Source organism: Varroa jacobsoni, unplaced genomic scaffold (assembly GCF_002532875.2).
Source record: "Varroa jacobsoni isolate VJ856 unplaced genomic scaffold, vjacob_1.0 contig04654, whole genome shotgun sequence".
NCBI classification, from domain to species: domain Eukaryota; kingdom Metazoa; phylum Arthropoda; class Arachnida; order Mesostigmata; family Varroidae; genus Varroa; species Varroa jacobsoni.
In genome coordinates this window covers 819-17,051 of record NW_019215306.1, presented here as the reverse complement: position 1 = coordinate 17,051, position 16,233 = coordinate 819, and the positions used below count along the sequence as shown (strand labels likewise).

The following is a 16,233-nucleotide window of genomic DNA, read 5'->3' as shown; positions in this document are numbered from 1 at the left end:
CTTACTATGTCGTTAAACTAACCGTATGAGTATTATGCTCCAGAATGCATATAGGACCCATGGGTTTACAGTAACACTATGGAGGTCTGTGTATTTTTAGGGATTAGATTTAGTTATTTGGTTATGAACGCTGGATAAGCGTCACACATTTGTACTCCCCGAAGATTTTTACTTAAAATACTTAATTTATATTGCAAAATAAAAAATGTCGCTTGGTGTTTGTAAGTTTTTTTTGTTCATTTTACTTTTGTTGATATTTATTGATGCTTTTGGAAAAATGTGGTTTCGTCCGTTGGAGCGGCAGACAGTCAACTTATTGTAAGGCTCACCGGTCAGTTTTTTCTGTAACTTGAATATTTATATTTTTTTAATAGTATTAATAATTCGATACTTCTCAGTATTTAACATTATTTTTAGGATAGGCTTTCTACAACAAATACTTCTATTTTTTCACTTAAGAATCAAATAAGCAACGCATGTACAGAGTGCAGACTCTTGAATTTTATTTCGCCTCTTAGGTATCTTGGAGGTGCGACATCTGCTACTTGTGCCATTTGCTTCAACATAATAATTCTTCTGAATAAATATTGATCAGAATTAAAGGAGGGCAATATAGGCTATGACTAAGGCATTGTGGTCTGAGTAATTGACAAACATCTCGAAATGTCTATTCATGGTATCGTAACCGTGCGGCTCTAATTCGCTTGAGGGTCAACATTAACAAATAGTCATTATGGCATACTGCGGCTTGCTCAACATAAGCTCACATAAATCCAGCAAGGCCTAACAACCGACAAAAAGAAATGTGACATATAATATTTTATATTGAAACTGATCGTAAGTCTGGACTTCGTAATGAAGAGCAGTGAAAGACTAAAGTAGGCTTAGTTATCCTGTAACCTTTTCCTACACAACTCTATCGTAATACCTAATGTTTCAGCATCGGGTGATTCATTGTACTCGAAACAATTAAAGGTCAGCTCTTTCTACGAAGATATGGGATGCCTGATCGTTGGCAATAGCAGACATTCCGCATGAACTGTTACAAAAATCTGAGGTTCCTTTCAAGGTACGAGATCCGTTTAGGATGAAACTAGAAAAAAATCAAAACGAAAATTCAATTTTTTAAACCCCATGAAGATGAATACCTCAATCGAACTCCAACTAAGGAGAGTTTCATCGGTCTGTCACAAACAGACAGGAATCAAGATCGCAAACGGTCATAAACAGTGGCTAAAGTAGAGGATTTGGAGACGAAACAGTAGGCTTCGATTCTGACTTTAGGAAGGATGTTTTAAGCCTAAATTAGTTTTTTCTTTATTATCAGCGTCCCAATTGGTGAAAAATGCTTTATCTTTATCAAAGTACGATAAGCTTCATCGCAAGTGATTTCTATGCACAACAGACTGGCTATAGTCGTACGTGAAGCAATTTATATAGACTTTTTATCATTGAAATGTAAATATTAAACGCATATGTTTGCTCTACGTTTATACGATATTAATGAAACTTCTATTTTCATTACCGTTTTTGCAGTTAATATGGTGGTGGAACCATGAAGCATTGAACTGTAATTACAGACTTCACTACATTGGCCGTATGATGTCAACGACACACTTCGTGCCGGTAGTAAGTGATTTGAGGTTCATTACTGCCTATTTAATAACACAGTTTACTAGAGCGCGCATTTATAAAATATCCATATGGGAATAGAACTACTGATGGTACTATTCGTCACTTAGTTGTGGCTAAATTAATTCAAACAGTTAATTTAAGTGTGTGGCGAACTGTTTTGTGCAATGCCCGGTCAACGAATCGAAAACCGTGGTCTGGGTCAAAGTTCTTATCGTTGATTCTACGTATCTTGTAAGCACAGCTCATCACTTAAACTTTACTACAATGTAGGATCAAACTTCCATATTCTAGTTAACCGTCATGGCAGAGATCCAAGACACGCTTTAACTTCAACCAGCCGCACGCCAAAGACCGCGAGCCAATCATTAGCACCACGTGCGATACCGGTTATTATACTGCAAATATTACGCGATCGCACATTGCGTCGAAAAATAGCTACGTTTCGCAGCGAGTATATATGTGATGAGAGTATCATAGCCTATGAATGAATGTTTCGAATTTTACGTTCTGTACCGCCTTGAACAGGCATTGCTTCAAACGGCTGGCTCCAACCAGCACAAGGCGAAACGCATCTATGCCCGACTTCAAATCTAAACCACTTCACGAGTATCTAGCCTTCCTAGGCAAATCATTACCACTGCAACATCACGGGAACCACGAACGAGATTCAAATCAACGTATTTAGAATGTCCTGCCAGTGGAGTGTTACTTCGCGACAGAGTCCGCGTTTTCGGTCAAAGCCAAGGTACTGTACTTAGCGCGCGCGAACGGCCGCCGGCGCATGCGCCGTACCCTCAGATGAGTACACACCACTGGCAGTTCGTACTGATTTCCATGCATGATGCGTCTACCAACGTATAAGCATCATCTACTATATATATATACTATGTCTATATCATGTGCTGGCATGATTAGCCTACCACTATTTCTCTACGCAGGCAAAACACCCAGCTACAGAGAACTCTCCGTCCTCGGCGGAGTTCTGCAGCCGCTGCTGCTCACTGGTCGTGGGGGAACACATTTCGGGTTGAGAGAAGCCCGCCTGCTTGTTGCCGGGCCGGGCGTTTGCTTCGGCGGACACCTCCTCAGTGCCGTTGGAGCGATCATACTGAGCGTACGGAACAGTTGTACATTGTATAGACAATCGTTGCTCTAGTAATACTACATTAGTTCGACATACACAGCGTGTGACGGAGCTCCGAGACCAGGCCACAGTGGCGCGCAGACTGCGATGCTGGGTGAGTACAGAGAGCTATTCGTTCAATGGCAGAGGTGTCAGTGATCATCGTGTTTGCTGCTGGTAGTGGTGCCGCCGCTACGCCCGCTATCTAGATAGTATTCGATTGAGCTTAATGAGACTAAATTAAATTCATTTAGCCTTGTTAATTCCTATTAGAGATGGCCACCTTATTAGAGACACTTTAGTCTACTTATCGTACTTAACACGCTAAATAGCAGCAGCAACCGCAACAACACCACGTAACGTGTTCCGAAAAGTAGCAGATCAGAAACACTCACGCATACGGTGTATATTCGCAACGCAGGCAAGCTCGTATCCTTAAAGCAAAACGCATCGCACTGCATAATACCCCCACCCCCCACCCCACCCCACCCCCCGTTATAACGTTCCGTATTCCGACCATATCAGCAGCACCCTCAGTATCTTGGGGTATTATTTACTTAATATTTTCATCGGCTGCCATGACAATGATGATGATGATGATGGGGAACGCTCTAACAAGAGACACCTATTACTACACGTTTACCAGGTCACCAGATACGTCATAATTAAATCGTTGTGCTGCGGCACATAAAAACAGGACTCGTGTTCCCACATACGTGAATGGACTATTGTGTTTTTATGGGGCAGTGTTCCATTATTCATAACATTGCCTGATTTTATTCCTTTTTGACTAGTTCCCTTTACCTAGATTTATTCTAGCATACTGTTGGGCGTCGTCACTATTGGAGACTTACTATCAAGCCACCGGACAACTCGTTTCTTGAAGCCTATGGACGTGTGTAACGGACTGTGCTATTGTTGAATTGTGATGAATATATGTGGTAACGGTCTCATATACTTATCATCGTCTTTATTACTGGCCTTAAGAACGTTTTTCAAAGCATAGGATAGAGGTTATCTTTAGATTTTTGTCTTTGCTGTGCTTCCTTGCCTATGGTTTTGAGTGCGTTATCCCATCTGTATTGCAAGTTTCTTTCACAAGGACCTGCTAAATGGTGAAGGCACCCTGAAAATATATTTCCTTGCTGTCACATAGCTATTACATGTATAACACATAATGACTGTTTCTTTATCATCAGTGAAGTGCGACTCACCACGTTCCGATTTATTAGCAGTGCGCCTAAGAGAAAGGTCTATACGGATAGGTTTAGTTACTATAATCGATTGACATCTGGTAGGACTACTAGGCTCTAAGATGTTTTACAAATCGACATATTCGTACTCGGCATCCGTGTTCACCGATAGCGTAAACGTGTGTAATACGCTATCTATAAAAATTTATATAGGTATGATATACACGGCGGTGTGCGCTCGCTGGTTTATTGCCACGCTAGTTTAGAAATTATTTGAGCGAAATCTTTCAAAAACCTATGTTACGTAGCAGCCTCTTTGAAAAAGATTCTCAGATAGCTCAATAATTAAAAGACGGCATCTAAGGGCGGCGGCATTTCTTAGCAGCTACTTATTATCCTCTTTCTCAATATTAATTGTCCTAGTAAAAAAAAAAAAAGGCGATAGGTTAATGCAACTCTTCTTTTTTAGTTCCTTTGCGGTGATCCTGACATGTCTAACATAAGCATGTGAAGTTGAATGAAGTATATTTTTTTTATCGATATTCAGGTAAAAGCCAGGACAATATTTTTCTGATGCACGCATCCATTAAACGAGGAAGGGAAGCCCTGGTACGAATCTAATGTCTGTCTATTTCCGAGGGGTTGACATCACTAGCATTGGGGCCTACAGACTGTTCCCTCCGACGTTTACCGGGCGATGGGCGGCGCTTATAAGTCCCGCCTTCTGCAGAGCGGGGCGTGTATAGACCATTTGGCCCCCTCGATGAGGTCTTGAGACAGCCGTGATGAGAAAAATATTTGCTACCTACAACCTCATTGACGAAAAAACAAAATGGCTATCTTCTTTCTTCCTTCCTTGTTCCCCAATTCCCCCCTCCAACTTGCAAATCTGGCAAGAATTTTAATAAAGATCTACTTATAGCAGTACGTTCAGTTCGTACGGTTTGTAAATAATAATAATATAATACCTGTTATATTAATTATACATTCAGGTCGAAAAGCATTGGCAATGTCCGACCGCCTCTTGCCCATTTCCGATGAAATCATCTCATCGGTCCTGTGACAGCTTTTCCGTCTCTATTTAGCTTGACAGATTGAATTTGAAGCTTGTACTTTGTAAATATATCCTAATATGCGTCTTCATGCTCATATATCTGGCTTGAGGTGTCAATTCTTTTCCGTTATCTTCTGATGATACGAAGAAGGTTTATATTATTTGTTTTGCTAAATTCGCTCGGGGATTCGAATGGATGACGCGAATGTGGACGGCAGGTTTGAGAAATAGTAGACAGTTATTAATAATAAATAACGTTATGAAATGTTATGTATCTCTCTGATGGATTAATTTTCTAGTAATTAGTTGTTCAGTATAGGCTAGCCCATGTCGATATGGTGGCCCTTGTTAGCATACAGAAAGAGTTTGAGTCACCGCGTTCCAGATCAACGTTTTGCAAAGTCAGTCGTATCTAAGGCTGCCAGCGTAAACATTGTATTAGCCTAGATAGGCTTTCCCAGCTAAATTGCCTTTATCAAGAATAATGACTTGGTCCACTTCGTAAAGTAAACTTACAATTAACTTACAAGCCATTACGGAAAGCGTGAGGCCTTGCTTAAGGCCGCTTCTGCGCGCAACCGTCTGCCTCAATGCATATTAGACTTTTTGAGTGACGTACCAGTGCTCATGATAGTGCGATGTGACAGCAAAAGTCAAGGATACGCGGTTCGAGTCCGAAAGTGGACACGTTTCGTTTTGTTCTGCTATTGTGATATTGTGCTACATTAGCACTAAATAACGTCTAAACGGTCTAAGTGAAGCAGATAAAGTATTCTCAGTGTTGCATTTGGCCATCTAACAGTTCGAACCGCGGTACCAACAAAGAGCTTACAAGTTACTTACGCCTTTTGCCCTGCAGATCCCGCACAATAGTTAACCGGAATTGTCAAGTGTGAGCTAAAGATGATCGCATCTCTATACGATGTACGCTTGTGGATTTCAAAAATGAATCGGTACAACTCACACGCAGATCGTCCAGGCCAATCTAAAAATCAGTGCGTCTATTCTCACTTCGTGTTTATGCGTTATTGTATCTGCTTAGTTCTTAACAGACTGCGGTGTAGTTTAGTACGTATGTATCATTGAATTTACTGGCTGTTTACCCAGCAGAAATCAATACTGTCCTAAAATAAAATGTGGAACTAATTTCATTATATATTGAATCGTTCGACAAAGATTGTGGTACAACAAGTTTTAACTTGCAAACTTTTTTTTTTTACTAGCATAGTTCTTTCATTGTCAATCATAGTGCGAACCATACGACGAATCTATAACCTTCTGCAATTTAGATAATACCGTTATTTAGTCCGCTGCCATACAAGTCTGATGTTTCAAAACGCACTGCTGACCTCACGTTGAGATCTAGGACAATATTTCTGCGCGAAATTTGAAAAAAAACGATGGGAGCAATCTTTGTTGAATATGATGCACGAGAAGTAACATTTAAAGTGTAATTTCTACATTTTTGACGCCATGGGACTAATTTTCGAATTAAGAATTTCCTCGCTGTATTTCTAAATTAATGGCTTACGGTGCGTTCGGCAACAGATCCTTCATCGCGTACAAGATTTTAACGAGCGAATTGTCCTCGCTCCCGTAGCTATACTGCAGCAGTTCAGCCCAAAAATCTTGGCTCTCTCTCGATGTACACACGCTTTGTAAATGCGCAGTGAGGATCTCTGGTTGCAGCTACTATGTTTCCATTTTACTGAATTTTGGCCATATCTTTGCTAGGCTTTTGTAACGCTCTCAAATCAACAATCCTACGTTTGATCATAGTGGTTCCTCTTCGAAAATATTTTCAATACGTACGCGTTCTGCATTCACGAGATAACTGACTGTTTCCGAGTCAGGTGTCCAGAGATTTTGGCTGTAGCAAAGAAAAATAGGCTGCGAGGTATACGGCTCGCAGAGGATTACTGGCCTGAATACTGCGCGGAACATCGAACTCTACCTGCCCTTGCTTTGTTTGTTCACTTCCAACTTCCTACACCAAGTTGTACAACATATCACGCATGATGTCCTTAGATTTTGGGGCCTTTTGTATTCTAACGATTTTAGCATTGTTAATATTTTTTTTATTTTTAATAGCAAAAAACGGCAGAGAACAGAAACATTCAACCACCCAAAGCCTTTAATGAGGACAGCGTTTAACCCGTTACCTCAATATACGTAATTGCTACACAGATTAAATTCAACACGAGTCGAGATATTATGTTATCTATGTTAATATTAGTGTTTAAGCAAACTTGTTTTTGTCGTAGAACCTGAACTCTTGGCTACCATAGTAATACGAGTCTCCGCTGACAAAGATGCCAAAAAGAATGGAATCGTGGATCGTGGCAGTTATTAAAATAGGCGAGTGTTAATAAATGAAACATGCGACAAAAACAAAGACGTTTGTGCAGTGAGACCTGTGGTGAATATCCCATTCGATCGGTTTTTGATGCTAAAACATAATCAACAATTCGGCACAATTTACTGTTATGGCATCACGGATTATAGCATGTGCACCTATAGTGCACTATTCCGTCCTTAACTAGCCTTAAACAAACGCTAGTCACAGCATATCGTAATGGGTTTCGCCGAAACCCTGGATGGTGGACTCTCTAGCGAAATTTACTCAGGCGTTCTCTACACTTGTCACGTTCAACCGATGGCCACATGTTAATTCGACGCTCTCTCTTTTATGCTATCGAACTCGTAAGCGATCTCCCTCATAACATGTCGCTTATGAGTTCTGCGCGCGATAGGTTAAATCAGAGAAACGTAACAGATCTGATTCGTTTATCTGTAAATACATCATGCCGTTATCAATCTCAAAATGCATCACTGGTCTTCTTAAGACTGCACGTCACTCGAAATGTACCGTTCTACCGGATCATTAGATACTGAGCCACTCCTATTGGGTCATCGTTTCAATGCTGAAACATGTTTACACGTATACACATTTCGAAACAAAAAAAAAATGTATAACCCTGGTAACATGATTTAGTTTAAGTCGCGCTCCGTCTCTGAATTACTGCGTTCTCGTCATGACGAGAAGCCTTGACGAAACGGGTCGTTTGCAGAACATGGTGATTCGATGTAAATCGCATTTGTCCACAGTCGACCTCTGCGAACGCCGTGAACGAGAGCACTTCGGCTGTTGTGTCTATCTTTTACGTCAGATTGGTGACCATGCCACGCAGGCTTTGTCGCTGGTGTCTGGATAAAGTTTCGACTGAAACGACACCATGCGGCTCCTTAGTGGGATGAAAGACATTGATTACTTAACTGTATTTGCTATGAATTCCGTCAATTGCGTACAATGCATATGTTACTTGTGGATACAGGAAACCAAAATCACTCTCGAGACCCACGTATAAACAGTTACTGAAAAACAAAACCAAGCTACACTTCATATACGTTTTGATGCACCGCTACGATCCTCACATCGCTCCGGATAGGGGGCCTAATTTACGAAGGACACTATGCGCCTAAACATGGTTCCGCGCGAGCACGAAGAGATGTTGTTCTTCAAGACACTTACCTTTGAAGAAGCTGAAAACGAGTACGATGAAATTTTTGTGAGGGATACTGGAATTTCTAATCGAATTGAAAATGCCCACAATTGTACTTTCGACAGTGTATATCCGAAGAGAACGGACGAATGTTTAGATACAGCGGGCGTGACAGACGACATCATCAGTGGGCAAGTAGATCACCGTCGATCGAACAGCCTGACGATACTCGACGTGTTAAGCTCTCCTGTTGTCCTTTTGGATGACAATATCAATGACGAAGTAAACTGTCTACGTAAAGTTAACGACGCTGATCAAAATGATAGCAATACCATTCATGTTGAAGGTGTGAAAGAAGTAGATTCGGTCTATGGCAAGGGCCAAAGATATGGAACATCACAAATGTTCGAACAATTTGAGCGTAAAAGTTTGCCGCATGAACTGATTGCAAGCTCAGTACCATCTGAGCAAGCAAAATTTCACGATGTACCTTGTATGGACCAGTTAAGCCTAGCTATACTAAATGCGATTGGATGTTATCCGGACGAATTAGACGATGAACTAACTCCATCAGTCGAAGATGGAGACATTAGAGAAGGTCTAGTTCTTTTTGTTCTGCTGAATCAATAACGTTTCTTTTTTATAAAGCACCTATCTTAATAAAAATTTAACATCGGTTTCAGTTTAACGGGGGATGCTTCTCTAAATGCATTTGTGGCCCGCACCACAGGATGTGTTTCATCTATAAGTTCGCGTAAAAAATATATCGATAAGTTTATGCCAGGGCCATACTTAAATGGCGAAACTACGCATATATTTACAACACGCTGATTTGCACTCCTCGCAATATCAGTATATCTGTCGAGATGTCTTCGTATCTATCATCCATTGTTTAATGGTTCATGGGCACCTTTTATTTACTGGCTTTCATCAGTACGTCAAGACGTAGGAAAGTTTTTTAGGAACTGAAAATGGCCAGAAATATAGTTGTCCTTTTCCTATTAGTTATCAGTGCTTCCCGTTAACTAAGTATCTGCATATTCATGTATGATAAACTTGTTCTGTTGGCAGATCCACAATCAGGTCAAGAATACGTATCTACAGGGGTCGAAGGATGCAGCGGGGGACCCGAAACCCTCGAGGACATCAAATATCACGATTCGTCCACCGACAAATACCATTCTGTTCAGGTAAATTGATCTAAATAAAATCGTTCGAGATGTATGCGTACCCATGCAGTCGTGGATAGCGAGCACCCCTTGCTGGGTTACCGATATTCTTCAACTAAAACACTGTTGTTAGCTTCCTCATTGTCCATGTCAAGCTGATCTCTAGTTGTTGGAGTCTCTGATCATTATGACCTGTAATTTATTTGCTGATGCGATATTTCTTGAGTTCACAGGTCATGTTCAGTTTGCCACCTATAGAATGCGGAACAGACCCCTCAAATTATTTACACCTGCAGGAAGCTCCGGCCCCGATGAGTCCCCTGCATACGCAGGTGTGTCTGAATAGATATTCTCACGTTTTCCATTCACTTTACTCTGCTGTTTGAATATAGTGTCCTGACCTATGAAGGCCACATGTGGATCTTTGTGATTTCGTCTAGGCTTGTGAAATATGGTCAAGGGGTGCAACAGATAGAATGTAGTACAATTATGTCTTATGACTACTGCAGGCTCAAACTCGGGCATAACAATATTGCTTTTACGGGGTACTAAAGAGCGATATAATTCAATTCAAATACGGAATAGCATATCCGGGTAAATATAATTAATGCGTCCTACTGTAACATCCTTTTAACACGGTAATTAGCATTCACTAAGTAATTATCGTGTGCTCTTCGTTATATAGTGTCTTGGCCCAAACTCTGCTTTTACTTACTGACCCTCTATCAGGTAACCGTACATCATTTGATAAAAAAAGAAGACTCAGCTCCAACTACTCAGACCAGCGGTGTAGGAAATCCGACCGCTGGTCCTATGGTAAAAAAAGAAAAACACTCAGCTCACAGCGCGGCCCAAAATAATAATAATAATACTAACACCAGCAACAACGAAGTCAAAAAGAAGAAGACCAGGTAAATAATAAGATGACCACCTATAATGTTCTTGTTAAGGGCTGAAACTAAAATAAAAAATTCGAAACGGTGATATTTCAGATTACCTTATCTATTCTATTTGTTTTGTCATAGCTTCGCGGGAGGTTCCTTAAAAATGTCTGGGGTACTCCCGAATAACGAAACTTGCCGCTCATTGAGGCTTTAATTAGCATTTGACGGCTATTGTTTCGTCTCAGAAATGAAAAGTAGCAGAAAACTTTATAACCGATGCGCTGCGATTCATTTAAAAACAAAATAATTATTAAATTACTGTCACAAACTAGTAGCTTTCGCATTCTAGTATTAGGTAGTCCATGCCTCTAGCAGCTGTCAAGAAGCAAAATTATAAAAAAAAATTAAGGTATTTTAATACCTAGTGATTAAATAGCAAGTTCGCTATAGTGTAGAGTTTAGAACAAAGTAATGTGTAACTGAAAGTTAATTTTCTCATAGCTTTTTCGCCCCGAACAACTTACCAATCTAATCTTCATTCACTTGTCCGTTGCGCGTTTAGGACAACATTTACGTCCTTCCAACTTGAGGAGCTCGAGCGCGCGTTTCAAAGAGCGCCGTATCCGGATGTTTTCGCTAGAGAAGACCTTGCCCTAAGGTATGCCCAATTATTCATTATTTAAATTCTGTTAAAATTAAAAACATACATCCTTTTTACTGGTACGTATCCCCTATGCGACGACGACGAACGCTGTAGTGGGGTAATCAATTGCGATTGTTGCTTCCGGCTTAAATCTTTCGTTCGCCAAATACGCCTTATTGTGACGAAATGCAGGAGAGAAGCATAGCCCTGGTTTGACCATTTCAGCGCGTAAAAACGGCTCTCTATTTGCCAAGTTAGCGTTAAGTTAGATTAGATGCATCCGGTAGATATTGGGTACACGACAACGTCTTGTGAATTGTGCTTTCGTCGCCAATCCGTCAAATGGATCGAATGTATTTAGAGCAGTTAAATAGTCTATTTGTCAACGATGTCAACTTACCTCGTTGCCTTTGTTTTATGATCGGTCGTTATACGATAACATTGGTTGTTTTTGCCTTTGGATTTTCAGATTAAATTTGAGTGAGTCGCGTGTGCAAGTCTGGTTTCAAAACCGGCGAGCAAAGTGGCGTAAAAGAGAACCCCCCCGAAAAAATAATTTTCTCCAAATGACTACAGGTTGGTTTCGTTGTACCTTGTATTAAACAGTCTAATTTATAGGCAGGCATTCCGTATAAAACATTAATTCTATGTTTATAACCTGTACCGATTTCAAAACCCAAATGCATTTGCAAATTCTCACAACAAATCACTTCATCTTAGTCAACTTAAAACTTTGTCAAGTTCATATGCGAGCATTTCCATGAACTTGCACTCGATGCTATAATCAAATTTTCATTGTAAGCCTGCTCTTCCTTCTCCCAGAACGCAATAGAGCTTTAGATGTTTTTTTTTTTTTACCTTATTCATTTGTTCCTTACTTCCGCTTGAATTGTTATTTCTGATAATCCGAATAAAAATGCTTTGGAAAAAATGAATTATTTTTGCTCCAAGGCGAGGTTCACACCCGTGCCTAGGTTTGTGAAGTAAAAGCGACTTTAACATGAAATAAGGCTGAGTTAGCGTAATAAATATGTAGCCGAATTAGGTTTCACGATATGCCCTTATTCGCGCTGTCTTTCATTCAGAAGCGGGACAGAGGGAAGGAACAGGAGGGTCAGACAGCGACCAAAAACGCCATTACGCTCGTTGGGTCACGGTTGCATTAGGGATACAAAAAATGTACAATCTTGAGCTCGTTTATTTTAATCGAATCCTCATCGCAGCATTGAAAACCCCTGTTCGTTACGTCGAAGAATATTATATACTACTTGATTACGAAAAATATTTTTGAACATACCATCTTCCGATGTTCACAATGAGGACAAACTGCTGCCAAAACAGGACCGCATTCTAGCTATTATTAACGCGTTCCCTCTCTAAGTAAACATGTCGTCAGAATTATTAATAAACAATGGTTTCACAGTGCAGAAGTTCGTATCTCAGCCTTCCCACGTAGGTTCGGTGTAAGTAAGTAGTGGATACGTGTGGACCACCGTGACAGTTTTCAATGAACTCTAACCCAGATTCGCAGAGGCGGTTTGTATTTCGTCATTTTTTTTTAAACCCGCGATCTTTCGAGCTAGGTCAACTAACTAACCACACAAATATGGACCAAATTGATACTTTTCAACGTTAATTGTAGCGCTTAGCTACCGTTGCAAATTCTCGTATTGATACTATTTCCAACGTTCTGTTGGTGGAAACAAACCAAACGACTTTTTTTTTTCATATTCTGACTAACAAAAACTATTAAATTACAAATACGTTATTAACAAAGTGTATCCTAACTTCGTCTGTAATCATCACCAATTATGAACGAATGGTGTTGCCGATACGTTTCAAGTAGAATACTGAAAGTAAATCACTGGCATCCTCTGATTTCAGGCGTTTCTCGACTGCAGGTAGCGTGTGCCCTACCGCCGGCTCCTTCACCGCTGGCGTCTTGTACTTCATTGGCACCTCTGTCGACGCTAACGACGCCATCCCCAGCATCTCCTCCAACGAATGCGACTTCAGTAACGGCACAGCAACCCTCAACAGCGCGTATCCCATTTAACGTATAATAATATAATAACATACGTACTTAAATACCTAGTAAACAAAATAACACTGACAAATAAGGCTTTTTGAGTCTGTTTTGCTGTAGTAGAACCGGTCTGAACTTATTAGCATAGGCAAAATTATTGTTCCTTTAACTGCCCCATAATAATTGAATATTGCAGGCGTTTTAAATTAAATGCTTCAGGCGTCATAACGTCAGTGGATTAGTTCGTTGAGCGTGTAAATTAGAAGGGTATAGAGGCAAGCCCCAAGTTGCAAGGAGCAATTTCGAACGAACAAAAGTGTTTTCCCGAATTTTATAGAACTTATCGTTATTTGCAGGTGGCGCCTCCAACGTCGAGTTGTGGCTCGGTGTCACCTTCACATGGGAATCATGGTGTGAGCTCCGATCAACAGAATTTGTACCAGTCGGCGACTGCAGCGTCTCCATGTGGTCTTTGTGGACCCTCCCTTCCAGCATTTTCGTCAGCGAATTCGTTCCACGACACAGCATCGTGGACTCATTTTGGGCAACACTCGTTTAGCCCGCCAATGAGCTCGATGGCACCGATGACTTCAATGGCCTCAATATCGCCAATGGCCTCCATGACTCCGCATACGGCGAGTGCTTATGATTACGATATCTATCAGCAGCAGACACAGACGATGCCACATCTGCAGTATCAAGTAAGCACTGCGGTTTTAGATAATCGTAGTGTAAAAATTAATGTATTATAGACAGAGCACGCATACTTTGTATACACATAGTTACACATAGACACTCGATTGAAATCTTTTGAAGCGATACTCTAAATTCTAACGAGAAAAAAAAATGAGTTGACGGCTAGCCGATTCTGTTATCTTTTCGTCTGTTATTTTCATGCACTATAGGACGATCTCACGCTTTCGGCAGCCATATCCCCTCACGATGGGTCGGGATGTATGTCTCCCTTGTCGGCTTCGCTTTCGCCTTTAGGACAATGGGGAGGCCAAGCACTCCAGGAGGGCCCCCTAGCTCAGCTGGCACCTCTGTCGTCGTGCATGGGTGGTCCTTCGCTTTCCATATCGATGAGTCCGCCGCTACATGGTCTCCATCATCAGCCGCAGCAGCAACAACAAGGTCATCCCTCCTCGCCAGCACCCCTCTTCGACATAAGAAACCCCTCTGATGTTTCGGGAGCCCAACAACCACAACAACAACAACAGCAGCAGCAGCAGCAGCAACAACAACAACAACGACAACAACAACATGGTGGCCATTCAAGCTCGCAAACTCCTCAATCACAAGGCGCTCCAGGCAGTCAATCCGCAACACATAGCGGCCCCGGGGGGGGCGGCCAGCACACAGCCGTATCCTCGAACTCGACTAACCCTTTATCGTCACTTTCGCCGCTTGATGTGTTCAATTAGTTTTCTAGTACAGAAACAACAAAAAGTGCAGTAATTGTGAGACAGTTGTAATGACGGTTATGGCACGGGAGTTATGGTTTGCCGATGTCAGCTTGTTTGAAAGGAAATATCTAAAAGTTGAAAATGCCTCAAGTGAAGACTGGACAGAGATTATAAGAACCTTTGAATGTTATGGTTAGATCCTCCTAGCTGGTCACGCTTTGGGAAGCGGAAGCGTCGCTTTAAGAAAACAAAAAATATTCTGTGCCTTGGTGCCCTAGCGACAAATGCATTTTTGGTGAATACTGGTGTGTCTTAACGTATTTTCCGCCCTTTTTAGATACAAGATGATACCATTTTTAGAACACGTCTAGCGCTCATACACACACACCACACACACACACACACACGCGCCAATAAGGATTTAAAGGGCGACGACAGCTTATACGTGTATTTAGAGTAACAGAAGTTTCGATGGTTAGATTGGCAGAAGGACATTGATCAAGTGGCTTCATCGTGAATTTGCTGTGAACAGGAGACCGAGCCAAGATCTTTGAACGTAGAATTAAGTTAGATCTGGGTTAGTAGAGAAACGGTTTAAAATGCATGCTGGTATGTCTCAGTCGGCTAACAGTTATCGCTAAAGCCTGTACGTTCAACGGATAACAGTACCTCCAATACTCGGAATAATGTACAAAATGATACGTATGATTATGATGATTAACTCTGATGATAAAGCTTTTTTTTTTTTTTCGATATATATTGATAATTACACCAACAACGCAAAAGGCAATATACAGTAGTTATCTTATTCAAGGTCAATTAGGTAAACAGTGAAACAATTCTAGATAGGACATATCATATTGAATTCATACTGTGAAGCAGTAGAAAACGAACAAGCGCTTCTCTACCGAGAGAATTTTGACAATACGATAAATTAATATCTGATTTTCGGCGTCCTGAACGTGTCCGAAAAGGCTATTTTTTGCACATGTTTGGATAGAATTAACCATAGGCTAACTATATACATAGTTAAAATGAATGTCTACCCCATTGCACCTACTAATCATATCTTGAAAGCCGACATAACGATAGTAAAACGTTCTTCTATGATCGCCCGTAGACATGCGGATTGTGTCACGCTAGCTTGAAGAGTTTCGAGCTTATGGGCAACAAGAATTTTTGATCGACTGCTTAATATGAAGCTCAAGCTAATCAGCTGAAGAACAGCGACCTCCTACTTCTTCCTGTGTATGATATTAGAGCAACAAAAAAAAACTTATTGATGTTCCATAAATAAGCTGCACTACTGCTGTCAAGTAGATGGAGACTTTTTTTTTCATTCTAGATGTTTAATGGAATTTAGTAAGGGAAGATGAGAAATCAGTGAAGTTTTGTTTGACAAAAATTTGCTCGTAAATTAAAAAAGTTCTATACATAAAAATCCCCGCTCTTATATGTATGTATAAGGTAATAGGATACTAAAGATGTGACTAAACTGTACATAGTGTTAGGCTAACCGGCAGACAATTAGCACAGTGACGCCCAGTGTGAACACACGTAAAATAGCCTCCGGAGGGCAATTGTGAATAATACGGTG

General features: G+C 40.8%; 1 protein-coding gene and 1 long non-coding RNA gene across 4 annotated transcripts; one reads left to right on the top strand and one right to left on the bottom strand.

Annotated features, from left to right (window-relative positions):
* Nucleotides 1-218: 218 nt before the first annotated feature.
* On the bottom strand, nucleotides 219-2,647 carry LOC147751771 (uncharacterized). 2 transcript variants are annotated; one of them, XR_015315942.1, is made up of 2 exons: nucleotides 2,556-2,647; nucleotides 219-348 (listed from the first exon to the last, which is right to left on the bottom strand). It is a non-coding gene; the product is annotated as an uncharacterized LOC147751771 (long non-coding RNA). The 2 variants fall into 2 exon arrangements; XR_015315941.1 differs by lacking the exon at nucleotides 2,556-2,647 and adding an exon at nucleotides 1,526-2,545.
* A 107-nt stretch (nucleotides 2,648-2,754) lies between these two features.
* On the top strand, nucleotides 2,755-15,955 carry LOC111273078 (uncharacterized). Of its 2 annotated transcripts, XM_022854769.2 has the most exons (9): nucleotides 2,755-2,873; nucleotides 9,580-9,698; nucleotides 9,911-10,009; nucleotides 10,407-10,588; nucleotides 11,124-11,219; nucleotides 11,674-11,780; nucleotides 13,089-13,243; nucleotides 13,587-13,931; nucleotides 14,136-15,955. In XM_022854769.2, the coding sequence occupies exons 1-9, from the start codon at nucleotides 2,867-2,869 to the stop codon at nucleotides 14,652-14,654; spliced, it is 1,629 nt and encodes a 542-aa protein (XP_022710504.1). In that variant the 5' UTR covers nucleotides 2,755-2,866; the 3' UTR covers nucleotides 14,655-15,955. The 2 variants fall into 2 exon arrangements, with proteins under 2 accessions (XP_022710504.1, XP_086829606.1); XM_086973480.1 differs by lacking the exon at nucleotides 9,911-10,009.
* Nucleotides 15,956-16,233: the final 278 nt, after the last annotated feature.

Coding starts and splice junctions, on each gene's coding strand:
- LOC111273078 (XM_022854769.2), top strand. Junction 10,589..11,123: donor GTCAAAAAGAAGAAGACCAG/GTAAATAATAAG, acceptor TTGCGCGTTTAG/GACAACATTTACGTCCTTCC. Junction 13,244..13,586: donor CGGCACAGCAACCCTCAACA/GCGCGTATCCCA, acceptor CGTTATTTGCAG/GTGGCGCCTCCAACGTCGAG.